This window comes from Lineus longissimus, chromosome 2, assembly GCF_910592395.1.
Source record: "Lineus longissimus chromosome 2, tnLinLong1.2, whole genome shotgun sequence".
Classification (NCBI taxonomy): domain Eukaryota; kingdom Metazoa; phylum Nemertea; class Pilidiophora; order Heteronemertea; family Lineidae; genus Lineus; species Lineus longissimus.
In genome coordinates, this window is record NC_088309.1 from 27,116,960 (window position 1) to 27,130,352 (window position 13,393).

General features: G+C 41.5%; 1 protein-coding gene across 5 annotated transcripts in view; it reads left to right on the forward strand.

The window, feature by feature from the left end:
* The window catches only part of LOC135483308 (peripheral-type benzodiazepine receptor-associated protein 1-like), a 63,519-nt gene extending 51,313 nt beyond the window's left edge, over positions 1–12,206 (forward strand). For 3 of the 5 annotated variants that reach the window (XM_064764076.1, XM_064764080.1, XM_064764081.1), the window contains 7 exons: positions 192–522; positions 762–1,336; positions 1,471–1,651; positions 1,956–2,131; positions 2,320–3,117; positions 3,540–3,713; positions 8,846–12,206. In XM_064764076.1, coding sequence (XP_064620146.1) covers positions 192–522; positions 762–1,336; positions 1,471–1,651; positions 1,956–2,131; positions 2,320–3,117; positions 3,540–3,713; positions 8,846–9,094 — 2,484 coding nt within the window. In that variant the 3' untranslated portion in view covers positions 9,095–12,206. Of the gene's footprint in view, positions 1–191; positions 523–761; positions 1,337–1,470; positions 1,652–1,955; positions 2,132–2,319; positions 3,118–3,539; positions 3,714–7,606; positions 7,647–8,845 lie in introns of all 5 variants that reach the window. The other 2 variants (XM_064764079.1, XM_064764077.1) reach the window with 2 other exon arrangements.
* Positions 12,207–13,393: the final 1,187 nt, after the last annotated feature.

Here is a 13,393-nt window from a genome sequence, read left to right on the forward strand (position 1 = left end):
CTCATCAAGTTGTTTTTGTCATTGGTTTTTCTATTTCAGTTTGGAGGTTGCATTGAATGAAAACTTTTTAAAAAGCCCTTGTCCTAGCCAAGAACTTCTGTTGCAGTAACCTCTAGTGACGTACCGTAGTTCAGGAGGTACGAAGTTTGTCTTGTGATACCATGAACCTTAATTTCATTCTTCCCTTCCAGCCGCCCGAATTGAGCAAATCCAGGTCCCACGAGACCAAGAAAGCCAGCGACAAGACTCGAGACCAAACTGACTCAGCCGACAAACATACAAGAAACAGACCAACTGCTGCCCCGAGACAGGTCAACCAAGACACAAGGGACCATATAAAACGTGCCAAGTCGCCATCCAATCTTCCAGCAGAGAAGAAACGCGGGGAGAGGAAGTCACCAAATGCCAGTATCCTGGAGAGTCCTGATGACACGCCACCGGACCTCGGGGTGCGGACCGCCCCTCATGGTGCTGAGGCTGACAGCCCGCTCTCAGAAAGACAGATGAAGGTGCCACATATAGGTAAACGCCATTATGAAAACCTAGATTTAAATCCTGTTGACATCAGTGAGGTCATGTCCATTGTCTACCCATTTGTCCGCAAATTCAGAAGTGACCAAGCCTTTTAATTGCAACAGAGCTCTCAACTTAGTCCTTTTCAAGAGTGAAGTGTGATCCACAAGGTCTTTGATTATTGGATCCATATGGGAGTGTCGACCCCAGACGACTTCTCATGTGTACTTTCTTCTTTTCTGTTGCAGAAATTACAAAAGATAGCAGTTTATCAAATGGGAACTACTCAGATGAGGACACTGACCACCGCAGTTACTATAGCAACAGTCCGGGGACGAGTCCTCGTTCGCCAGATTATAGCTACGACTTCCCCACCTCACGATACTCGGGTGCTAAACATGAACAATCTGATCGCCATAAGAGTAAAACACGGGCAGACAAACGGGATCAGCCCGTGGAATCTGACATGCATCAGGACAATAAAAAACGTAGGGGAGGCACGCGGTCAGCTAGTCCACGGCGCCAACATCAGGGGCGCCACAATCACCAAGGGCAACGGGGAAACTCTGAGGGAAACATTCATGAACTGACATCAAATGACGTGATATCACCGCGGCATATCCGGGACGATATCCCCGAGTCTGAACTGATTGATTATGAGGATGATGGTGGTGATTCAATCCCGGATGAGATCGATATGGATTATGATGATGCAAGGGCCAGGTTGTTTATAGCATTGTTCGACTATAGTCCAATGGAAATGTCGCCGAATCCAGATGCCGCAGATGAAGAGTTGCCTTTTAGGGAAGGACAACTTATAAAAGTAAGCAACCAGTGTCCACTTGAACCAGTTCTGCCAACACTGACGAAGATTTTACCGCCTGTAGTGTCTGCACATGTGCACTACATGTCATCACTTACATGAATCAAAAACATAACCATACTCTTCCTTTCCAGGTATATGGTGATCGTGATCCTGATGGGTTTTACCGCGGAGAGGCGAATAATCGTATCGGCTTTGTCCCTAGTAACATGATATCTGAAGTTCAACTTGACAATCCAGAACTCACCAAACAGCTTCTCAGTGATAGCAATTTTACTAAAGCTTCAAACGCACTTAATCCAGGACATATACAAGGTAAGGTACCTGGGATAGGACTTCTGCATGAATGTACAGCAAAACTTCACAGTTGGATTCATGTAGCTAGCTAGGCTTTCACTTCGGTAGCTTTATCTCTCGATGTCTGATTTCCAGATGTTTTTACCCAGAAATGGGTAGATTTGGGTTCTTGGCTTGGGACAGCTTTGATCACATCTGACAGACCAAAGACTAGCCAAATCAAATTTGAACCAAGTCCTGGACATCTCTCTAAGTATGAACTTGTCTCTTCTCTGCCATTACATTGGCCTACACCATCAGTAAATGATCCCTCATTCAAAAGGTTACCGAGGTCGACATGGCCCGCTGCCCGGGATGGTGCGGCCTAGTCCCGGTGTGAGTCCACGAAGCCAGAGCCCAGCGACAGTCCTGGCCCAGCGCCCCACCTCACCTGTCAGGAAGATGATCGCCCTTTATGACTATGATCCGACGGAGTTGTCACCCAATGTCGATGCTGAGGTGAGACGATCATCCTTTTACTATCATTATATACCATTTGGCTAAGCTATGACATGGGCTGAGCTAGAAGGGTTATCATGGTGTATACTGCACCACAGATGGTAGAACACTTGTCTCGTTTTATTGCTTGTGCTGAAAAACCAACTTGATGTTTGCATATACTCGTATAGTTCTGTCTCTCATTCCAGGTGGAGCTGTCCTTCAGAACTGGTGACATTGTGTACGTTTTTGGTGAGATGGACGAAGATGGGTTTTACTACGGCGAAATCTCTGGAAACAGAGGATTAGTTCCATCAAATTTCCTACAGGAGGCACCAAAAGAGGATGATGTGTACATTGTCAAAGCATCAGATGTGATGAAACCTCATGATGGACTACCTGGCAATTCCAAACAACCCGGCGGTATTGATGAACTCCATGGCATGCCGGGACCAACTAGTCATCCGGGCAGTCGACACAGGCCTGAAGATCATCCTACTGGTGTGCATGGACTCCCAGGTGGCCCTGGTGGGCACCGTAATGATATGCAGAGAGGAGGTGTCTCGGGGCATCCAGATGGAATACACAGGTCGAGGAGTCCTGGACGTATGGACAGTATGAACAGAGGAGGTGGCCAACCTCATCCAGATGGAATGCACAGACCTTCCGATCACCCTGATGGTATGCATAGACCTCCAGATGGAATGCAGGGACAAGGCAGGCAGAGTGGTATGCATAGACCTAGTGGTATGCACGGATCCCCTAGCCACGGTTCTTCGGGCAGTATGCACGGATCACCAGGAGGTACGCACGGATCTCCGGGCCATGGACCTTCTGGAGGTATGCATGGATCTCCCTCCCATGGACCTTCAGGCAGTATACATGGATCTTCAGGTGGGATGCGTGGATCTCCAGGCGGTATACATGGATCCCCTGGGCATGGCCCAGGACAACATGGTGACATGCTTGGACAAACGGGAATGCCAGGCCAACATGCCCCAGAAAAGGTGAGCAAGAATTCTTTGAGCGTGCCTACCATAATCGATCAATCTTATTTCAATTCCAGGATATTTTCGTGTGATTGACAGTTGTTCATTTGAATTGATGTAACTAATAGTGATTGTTTATGCTGTATAACAACATTTCTTGTGGATTTTGTTGTAGCCTCCGAATGTTGTCTAAACAAGTGTTGAATGCAGATGAGGCAAAGTGGTAACTACTCAGGCTTAACCAGAGCAAATTTCAATGCCACTTTATAGCAGACTCCACATGGAATGGAGTTATTCAGTGTGTTATGGCTACTAATGTTCTACTAACACTCTTGTACTCATGGGGCCCTGCTGCAGAATCCTTATGTTGACATCTCTGGATGAGTTATATTTCATGACAGAAATAAGTAAACACCTGACACTTTAAAATTAACTTCTAGGACCCCAGATCATGGACAACAACCTCTAATGCAATGCGCTTAAACCGACCAGCTCGCCCAATGTCGTTCAGAAAAACTGACCAACACGAATTTTCAATCCCGAGCATACCTAATATGAGGCAGAATAGAATGGTACCCAGAACTGTGCCGAGAACGGTACCAAGAAACTTGAACGTAAGAGTCTTCGTGTTCTAAGTCAGTGGCGCTGGTGACAATGTGAATGTTGTATTGGATGCAGGCCAAGGTCACTGCAGCGTGTCCGGCCTAAACTATGCACATATATGTAAGAGTTAGCTTTACACTGCTAGTGAGATCTTCTGTTGTGGTTTTAGGTCTGCAAATTCATGTCGCAAACTTTCGATATTACCACGTTTTTCACAGAATGGTGGAAGGAGTGTTCTAGGCTTAGTGATGTTAGTGAAGTCGCTCAGTGTTGTGTCTCTAGTTCTATATCTTCTATGTTCGATTCTATATCAGAGAAATCAGGCTGTTCTTCAGCAATCATAGTCGTTATATTTAGTTTAAAGTGGAGATTAGAAACATTTGGGAACATTTTCTAATGTTTTTTTTGCCAGTAGCCAAGTTCTAAAATGGAATTTAGATGATATTATGTACCATATTTCCATTTTGCGTAACTGAAAATAATGTCTCTTCACTTCGTCCATTATTGGAACATGTTATTTTAGATTCAGATGTGCAGTGAGATCAGTGTTGAAATGATATATGCACTTGCAGAAGAACAGAAGAAAGGGCTATCAGTCTTGTGTCTGTGATCAGTGAGGGTGACATGGATAGTCAAACAGCTCCATTCCTCATGCTTGATTGTTGACATTGGCAATGTTTTGATTCTTATATTCACAAATTACTGCCCCCAAGCAAAGGATGAGTTTCTTGGTCATATCTGCAATAAACTCTGCCTTCAGGTCCGTTATGCATCCCGACCAAGATTTTAGCAGACGTCCATATTTTGTATGTACATGCCGATATATTTAGCTGTTTAACACACTACAGTTCCATATTCATGCTTGGGCTGGCGATGCAGTCATGTTTGCAGGAAATGGTGATTTAGGAAACCAGTGACAGATATTTCATTCAATATCATTGCATGCTTTCATGGTGGAGGGTTAATCTAAGCCGCTTGTACCTCTTTTACTCCTGTATTGTTCATATCACACACTAGAAGGGGCAATCCATTTTCACTAATCCTATTGCACAACAGATTGCAAGAGGAAGAACTCAGCCCGGCATCAAACGATTGAAAGGTGTTTCATTGGGGTTTTGGGAGGGAATAGTTCAGGCAGCTACCATGAGTGAATGAGTAGAGCGACATTAGCCTGTTTCACCAAATGGATGGCCCCCGGGTAGTGAGACAATTCTGCTTTATACCTAAAAAAGAGTCCTCATTCATGTCTCAACTCGAATGAAACATTTGTATTTTGAATCTAACACAAGCCATTCATAGCAATCACCACATACACCAGTACATCATGATTTGAAAAAGCCGCTTTATCTGATGCGATAAAAATGATCAGCCTGCCAATTTATGGATATAGCCATTAAAACAAAACAATTTGGCAACAATTCCTCTGCTCTTGTTTTGAAATGAGTAACTTTTGGTTGGCTGATCATACTACAATAACCCAACAAGCTGCTTATCTGGTTGTTAGCAGAACAACAGATTCAATCCCTTCTTTATGCTGATGTATGAAGAGAACCATTACATAAATCATTGAGGGGAAAATTCACTAAAATGGTCCCTTATTGTGCCTAGGCCTTTGTTTGTCATGATGTTGTGAACATCATACTTGAGCAGGGACCATTTCAGCTAATATCCCCCTCAATGATGTACTCATTGGTCAATTTCAAAGACCATTTGGTTGTAAATGAACAATGTGGCACTTGGTGGGTTGAATGGTAATGCTTCGTGGGTTGAATGGTCGCTTCATGTGCCATTGATGTGCTGCCTGTATCACTATGGTGTTGAGTTTTCTATGGCAAAACTCTTCTTTCAGACATAAGATTATTTGAATGGTGCAATGTTAACCTCATTCATTATCAAGATCATCAGAATGCGGCCAGATTGCTGGGCAACTTGTACTTTGTCCCAGGGACAAGGTAATCAATCCCCTGGATATGACACTGGTGAAAGGATATGCTCCAGTCAAAATCCTTGCCACAGCAATCTTAAGCATCCATGTTTACCTGCTATCCCGTTCTCCACTCATCAGGATCAGACTCAAAGTTTGAGTCAGGTCCATATGTGGCTCACTTGCATGCAGTAACTATGTGGAACATGGATATCACCAAGAATCAATAAAGACCAGTCTGTATTGATTCTTGATATCACTTGATATCATTCGCCGGTATAAACTCATCCATGGTTTCAGATAGTTTTAGTGCAGACCAAGATCAAGGTTTCATCCTGTTATGACCAATGAAGTGACCGAAATTAGTCATTTGTCTCCAATTACACTGAATATGCAGGAATCCGGTAACCAACATTTTCGCTGAAGCTGAGTTATTGGTATCATTCTGTTTGTGAGCCAGCCCTCTATAAAATGAAATCACAAGCACTGCTGTACATGATACCACTGAGTCTAGGTGATTTACCTGGTTCTTACACGCAGGTCTTTCATCACGAAACCTTTGATCCGGCATGTGCTAGAGTTGTCAACTTCATTTTGCTATAAGTTGCAGGAATAACTTGTGCATATTTGATAAAACAATCTGCATGGTAGAATATGTATGACCTTCCACACAAAATGGGCAGGGAGTGGTATTGTGAGAAACAAACATTACACCGTGAGGTGGTACACAAGTTATTCCAGTCAACATGGCAAACCCTTGTGTTGGGTCATGAGCCTGTCATCAGCACCTACGCATCTAGATTAAGATTTTTCTCTAACCCCCTCTTGCCTTCTTCCTGGATATCCCTGCAGCTGCCTTCCAGAGCCAAAGGTATGTGTTGTCATGCAGTCAGTACTGTTATCAGGTCCCTAAGGGAGGAAACTTGCACGATTGCCAACCCAGATGGGCTTGTTTCATACAAGTGGTCTTTGCACAATTGCCAACCCAGATGGGCTTGTTTCATACAAGTGGTCTTTGCACGATTGCCAACCCAGATGGGCTTGTTTCATACTTGTGGTCTTTGCTCCTTATCATTGAAAAGAACATGGCTGGTAACTGACTTGACCCTTCCCTCCACTTGGTCTTCCACTTGAGAAACCCTTATCTCATGAGTGACAACAACTCATGTCCCAAATTGATTACCTAAATCGGTAGATCGTGGTGCAGTACTCATACTGTCGCCTGCGTGCAAGTTTCATCCCATCCTATCATTTGTCCTTTCTTTCATCGCTTGATGTGCTTCTAGCTTTTGTGCCGTACAAAATTTGGTTTAAAACAACTTTTCGACATTATGATTCCTGGTTTCATTCCATCCGCACATTGCATTTTATTTCCTAACATTAGTTATCATACTGTTTCTCTACGTTAGACCTTTAGCTTGATTATCAACTTTTTATATCATTCCATTTGACATCCAAGGTAACATCAGTGGACAGTGCTGCTCTAGTGGCAAGAAACTGAACTACGATTAGAATATAGAACTAATGAATTTTTCATTTTCAGCCAGGCCTTCCTGATATGTGGTCACTACATCCATTTTATACAATTTATTCCCTGAACCCACTTATTATTGCTGATTCGTTTGTGGGTAAAACCCATAAAACCCACATGGACATCTTCCATGATGTGTCTGTTATCCTCTATCCCCCCAGAAAGTTGATGTCCTCTCAAACCTTTTGTCATTTAGCACTTTATTTTCACAGCAATATCTATGTTGCAAAATGTGTACACTCTTTGACAAGATTTTATTCTTACTGCTTTGAGGGTTTTGTGCCAATCTGCGTGTACAGCACCTTTATTTTTTCTGAACAGCTTATTTGTCAAACACAAAAGACGTCGGTGTTTAACATGATGGAATTGAGTACAATTCCTAGATTTCACTGGTCACACCATCAGTCATTAATTGATGGCCATTATTTGTTCACCATTCTGTTTTCTAGGTGGCATTCTACGGTGATATAGCAAGATATTGAGAATCTGGTAAAATGTTCAATTCAGCCTGATATCTTACTAAACAGGCATTTACTAAAATACTGAACTCGATGTGCTGCTCTGACTACTAATAGTAACATTATAGTTAGACTGTTTCATGATAGGTCTAGGGTTCCTTTTACCCTGTCCCTTTGCTAGAATTGTAGGTCCATCCCACTTTCATCTTTCAGTGTTCTTGTACCAGTCCCTTATAAACGACTTCTGTGTTTGGGCACTTCGCGGATACTTTCACACACTATTATTAAGAATGGTGTTGAAAACCTACACTTAAAGCGTTACCTTATTCCATTGTGATCTGAACAAGTACTGAGATAGTCCACGCCACTGATCATTTTGGCCGTAGCAGTGTTAAAATCCACCTCTAGGTCCTGTCGGTGTCCCCAACTTTATTCATCAGCAGCTTCATCGAGTATTAAGACCGCATCTTGACAAGGGTCAAAATCAGCTAAAAATGGCCTGATGTCTGTGGCGTGTACTAACAAGTTGGCAGTTTTGCGACTGACATCAATCAAGTGGAGCTTCCCTTTCCTGATAATAACTTCTGGAAAGTGAAGTACAAGGATCAAAGTAACAAAAAATCAATGCTCCATCTGTTGGGATTCATCAAAAGTCTGCTACCCATTGCTGGAGTCGTTACACTGGTGATCAGTCTTGATAGAAACTTATCACGCTTATCATGCTTTTGTACAAAAACTTAACCGTATATGTATAGACCAAGAATTACATGATTACATTCACAATTCATGTCAACATAACCGATAATCTGTATTCTCACGTACTATTTTCTAGAGTGTTGTAAGCTACACACTGTGGTCAGAAAGTCCTTAGCTATCTCCTAACATTAACATTGTCTAAGAAACCAGAATAGTTATAATCAATGTCGGTAATATACGAACCCCGAAACTGAAAAGTAAGGGAATGAAACGTCTGTTTCACCCTAAACAAAGGGAATAAATAGTTGATCTAAAACTATCTGGCCTGTGACCTGAGTGGGTTCAATATGTTCTGTAATCATGCCAATGAATCATGTACAAGTATGACTAGTGTAAGTCAAGGTTACACTCATCAACTTTCTAACTGGAGCCACTGCAAGAAGATTGGAACAAACATCAACAAATCATGTCTCTTCCTTCCTATTGAAGTCTACTACTTATGAAGTCTATTGAAGTCTCTCCTTTCATTGACAGGTCAACTCAGAGGAGGGTCACGGGCCCCACGCGAACTCCCCATGCAGGGACAAGTCCCCAACCGACCCCAACAGCATGGAGACTACCCCCCTCAGCAGCGCTACCCAAGAGACACCGGAAGAAAAAAGCCCGAGCCCCCAGTCCAACATCATGCAGCTGGACCCGCCCGAGGACAGCAAAAAGAAGGAGAAGAAAGGCTTCCTAGCCAAAACAAAAGGTTTTAGTCTGTTTAAGAAACTTGGCCGATAACATTTGGACATGTTAGTGGACTCGAACTGGCATGTTTTGGTGACACTTGGTAGGTGCAATATTGTGCACACTATCTTGAATTCTTCACTAATTCCAGTTGACCATGGTGTTATGTCTTGTTAACAAGCACAAAAAGAAGGCCAGTGAAACCATTAAGCCATGGACGATTTACTAATTTGCGCCACCATAGAGGAGTTGCAATTACTATATCGTGGAGTTATCGATGTATGATATATCAAAAGTAGTCTGAACAGTTGTGTCAAAAGTGGTAGAAGTTTGTGATTTTATGATGATACACTGGTCAGGGCCCACCGGAAATTGACAGTCGACTTGCCAGGATCCTTTGTGGTTTGGTGAAATAGACAGGTAAAATGAACTACACAGAAATCCTTTGCAACCCTCTTGCCCCTCAATATCACACCAAAAAAGGATTCTGGTCAGTCTGTTGTCAATTTCTCTCTTCCCTTAACTGGTATATCAATTTGAATCGCTACTCTAATCATGGCATTTACCACTGACTGATGCTGTTTTTTATCCAAAAATGGCAGTGTGAATACTTTTCCTGTGAAATCCAGTCAGTTGGAAAGTGTCTTTCCACAATATACATTGTACACGTACTTGCAAACTCGGACTGTAAAGTTCACTATGCAGGTCTGTTTAGCCTTAGAATTTTGTCTGAAGAAACTGAATTTTGTAAGATATGTGTAGTTGTGGTGTCATAGAGTATGTGATAGAATTTTATCGTCAGTTGATTTTAAAATGGACCAATGAATTGTCTCTCTTGCACCTTTCAATATGGTACTTGGAAATTCTGTGTATAAGTAGAAAGTTCACCAGTTAAAGGTTTTAAACCTAATTATGAAGGCCAGTAATATCTCAAGATCAAACTGAGTTATCTGAAGACCAATCAGTTCAGATGGTCAGATCTTTGGTAAAATCTTCCCAAATAGTTTAATTGTATTTGATACATTCCATGCTGTAATGATATGGGTAAATCTTTAATAATGTTAATATGTCAAATACCGACTTTCAGACTATTGATTGATTCAATGAAATGGTGTTGATACAGAGACTGGGTGTTACAAATTCAATGTATTATCAAGGCTATACTTACTTGAAGGCCTTAACCGGAGATGGGGTTATCAGTTGTGAACTTCAAAAGTGAAGTAAAGTGGTACATTATAGCCCCTGTACATTGCAGGCCTTTCAGTGTTGATAACAGCTGACAGTGCTCATCAATGCCCATAGAGACTATAATTGTACTTTGACTATGATTGTACCACCTTACCTTACCTCAGAAAGGTCTAAGCTTTACTGAGCTGGTGCTTCATCTTTCTGAAAACATGTTTCAGTTGCCAAATGAAAGATAATCTTATTTGTAAATTTTATGGACATAAACTTCAGGTATCTGATGTACGTGTACTGTTTGATCATGATCTAAATTTCAAAGTCATTTCGTCTTAAGTTTGAACTTGCAGTACATTTTGTTGTCTACTACACTTCAAGGTACCTGCAAACTGGCTTAGTTAAGATGAATTGGCTTACTAATGTAGGTGGAGTAGTTTGTAATGATCTTGACTAGATGTAAATGCTTAGAGGAAACTAGATGTGTTAGAAACTAGATAATTATTGCAAATAATTTGAAATAAAAGCCTGTAGACTTGAATGTGATATTTGTACAGTGTGTTTAAAATATTGACAGGAATTTAAAATTTCTGTTTCACTTTGCCCGTTTGAGTCAGTCTGAGGCATTTGAATGGGGATGTTATGACAGTGAGTCTCAAGCTGAAAAAACTTCATGTTTTGGGCTGATGTCATCATAGCGAGACTGAAAAGTTAATCAGCATTGTTATTACGTCTGAATCTCTTCAAAACACAAACACATTGTCTGTTCATAACCAAGTCATCATTATGAATATCTCAACTCATGAATATAAAGGTCACAATTGAAATACTGTAAAGCGTGAAAGTTTTGCTTAAAGTTGGCAAATCTGCTTATTCTCAATTGGAAGACAGACTAAGCATCGTATTTGCTGCCAAGATTTGATAATAAATGCATTAAAGTTGAAAAGTTTTAAAGTTTTAATTTGGCATTCAACAGTTCATTCCTGAAAATTGTGAAAAAACAAAATGCTCTTGAAAATTTCACAGGTTACAGTACTCAAGTATGTTATCATAATGTCTCGCTGAGAATACGTATTAGTGGGCCATCTTTGCCGCGAGTGTGTCTGAGCCCACCGTGATCAACCCATAAATATAAGATGTGATCACCAACTGTGAATAGGTGTCGTTTAGATTTAGGTAATTATTGTGGATGTAATCTAGTGATCTTATTAGTAGACTGTCCAAAATCAACTCAAAATTTATGATTGTTTTACTTTCTCAGATCATTGGTTTAACAATGAAGTTACTCACTCATCTACTTTGGTTCCAAGAATTGTGGCCCCTGCTCTCCTTCTCCACACTCACAACTTTTGGCGATTGCTATTCAATCTTAGTCATGTAACAAGATTGTTATAGTTGTACACCTAGTAGTTGAGTGTGTGCTTGAAGGAGACTTGCGTTACATTCGAGATTTTGTGTTAACAGTTTACTAGAGTCAGAGTTATCTGTAGCGGAGGGGACAGCTGTCTCCACAGTTTTAAACTGGTGATAATAACTTTTGAGGAATAGGGGCAGTTAGTGGTATTTATAATACTAGGGATTCTCCATTGTTTCGTGTTTTGCCAGTGTATTCAATGGTGCAAATGAGTCTAAGGTTCTTGCAAATTATGAATTTGCATATTCATTTGCAAAAAAAGGTGAACCTCTCTGTTCAGAGACATTCTGTATACAACTAAGGATGGAATTCCTTCGAAAGTCGGTGTCAATCTTTGCCAAAACTGTAGTGCCTTTGCAGAACCTTTTTACATTGGTCAAAACAAGTTCATTGAAGATGCTTTCATTCCTCAACTGTTTGTTATCATTTAGATGTAGGTGTTAATTTATGAAATAGTTCTTGTTCAGAGACCAAAACCAGTTATTGTGTAACAGCAATGCATGCCAGCCTGAATGAAGTTATGAATAAATTATTGTAATGGTTGGTATATTGAAATATATTTTCACAAAATCATACTCTTGTTGCCTTGCTAAATCTTGGACGACAAGCACAACAAGTACAGTGAGAATGGGAATCCAAGTTTGCCCCCAGAATTTCATTCTATATACTCCTTTATCAAGAGTCTAGAATGATAACTATCAACGAGATTGCAAAGTTGTCCCTTGTCCCTCACGGTTGCCTTTTTTTACGGGACAGTGGGTAAAAAAAGCCATACCGTGGATAATATCAAAGAGGGACAGCACAACCAACTACAGGACAATGGACACAATCACTTTACCAAGGACAACATCAAAGTGTGACTGTACATCAACTGAAGGACATTGGGCACAATCTATCATACTGAGGACATCACAGCAAGACTGCACAAACAACTATGTGACATGTTTTAAACAGGACCATTGACACAATCTGACAATGCTGAGGGCAGTATCAAAGTAAAACTGCACAACCAACTTCAGGGCATGTTTTGGAACAGGAGAATGGACACAATCTAACTATACCAAGGACAATATAAGAGAAACACTGCACAACTATGGTATATGAGCTACTTGAGGTGCAGGAGTTGTCTCAATGGTCAGGTTGGACCTGTCTTCAGGATCACAGAGGGAAGCCCTACCATGGTGTTCCCATTTTTTCTGGTACATATACAACAGTGACTTGAAGTAGGCTCCTGGAGTTGCCAAGTAGGGTACTTTGGCCTGTCTTTAAGGGTACAGTGAGATGGAATCTCCACCAGAGACGAGCCATGATATTGCCCCAGGTACATCCTGGAGGAACATGAGCTACTTGAGGTAGATTGGGCCTGTCTGAGGTGCACAAGCTCAATGTACAAGGACGTTTTAAAACAAGACAGGGGACACAATCTAAGGACAATTTCGAAGTGTGACATCACAACCAATTACAGGACATGTTTCAAACAGGACAATGGTCACAATCCTACCATACAGAGGGACAATAGTGTAGTTTCTGGATCACTCACGAAGTATCATGAGCTGCGAGAGCACACGAGTTGTCTCAATAGCCAGTTCGGACCTGTCTTCAGGGGCAGAAAAGCTGTTCCAGGTACATTAGCTACTTCAAGTAGGCTACTTGTGTTGCCCATTGTCCAGTTTAAAACTTGTCCGGTTGTGCAGTCTCACATGGTCAGGTTGTGTGTCTTAGTCTGCAGTGAAATGGAATCTCCACCAAAGGCAGAAGCG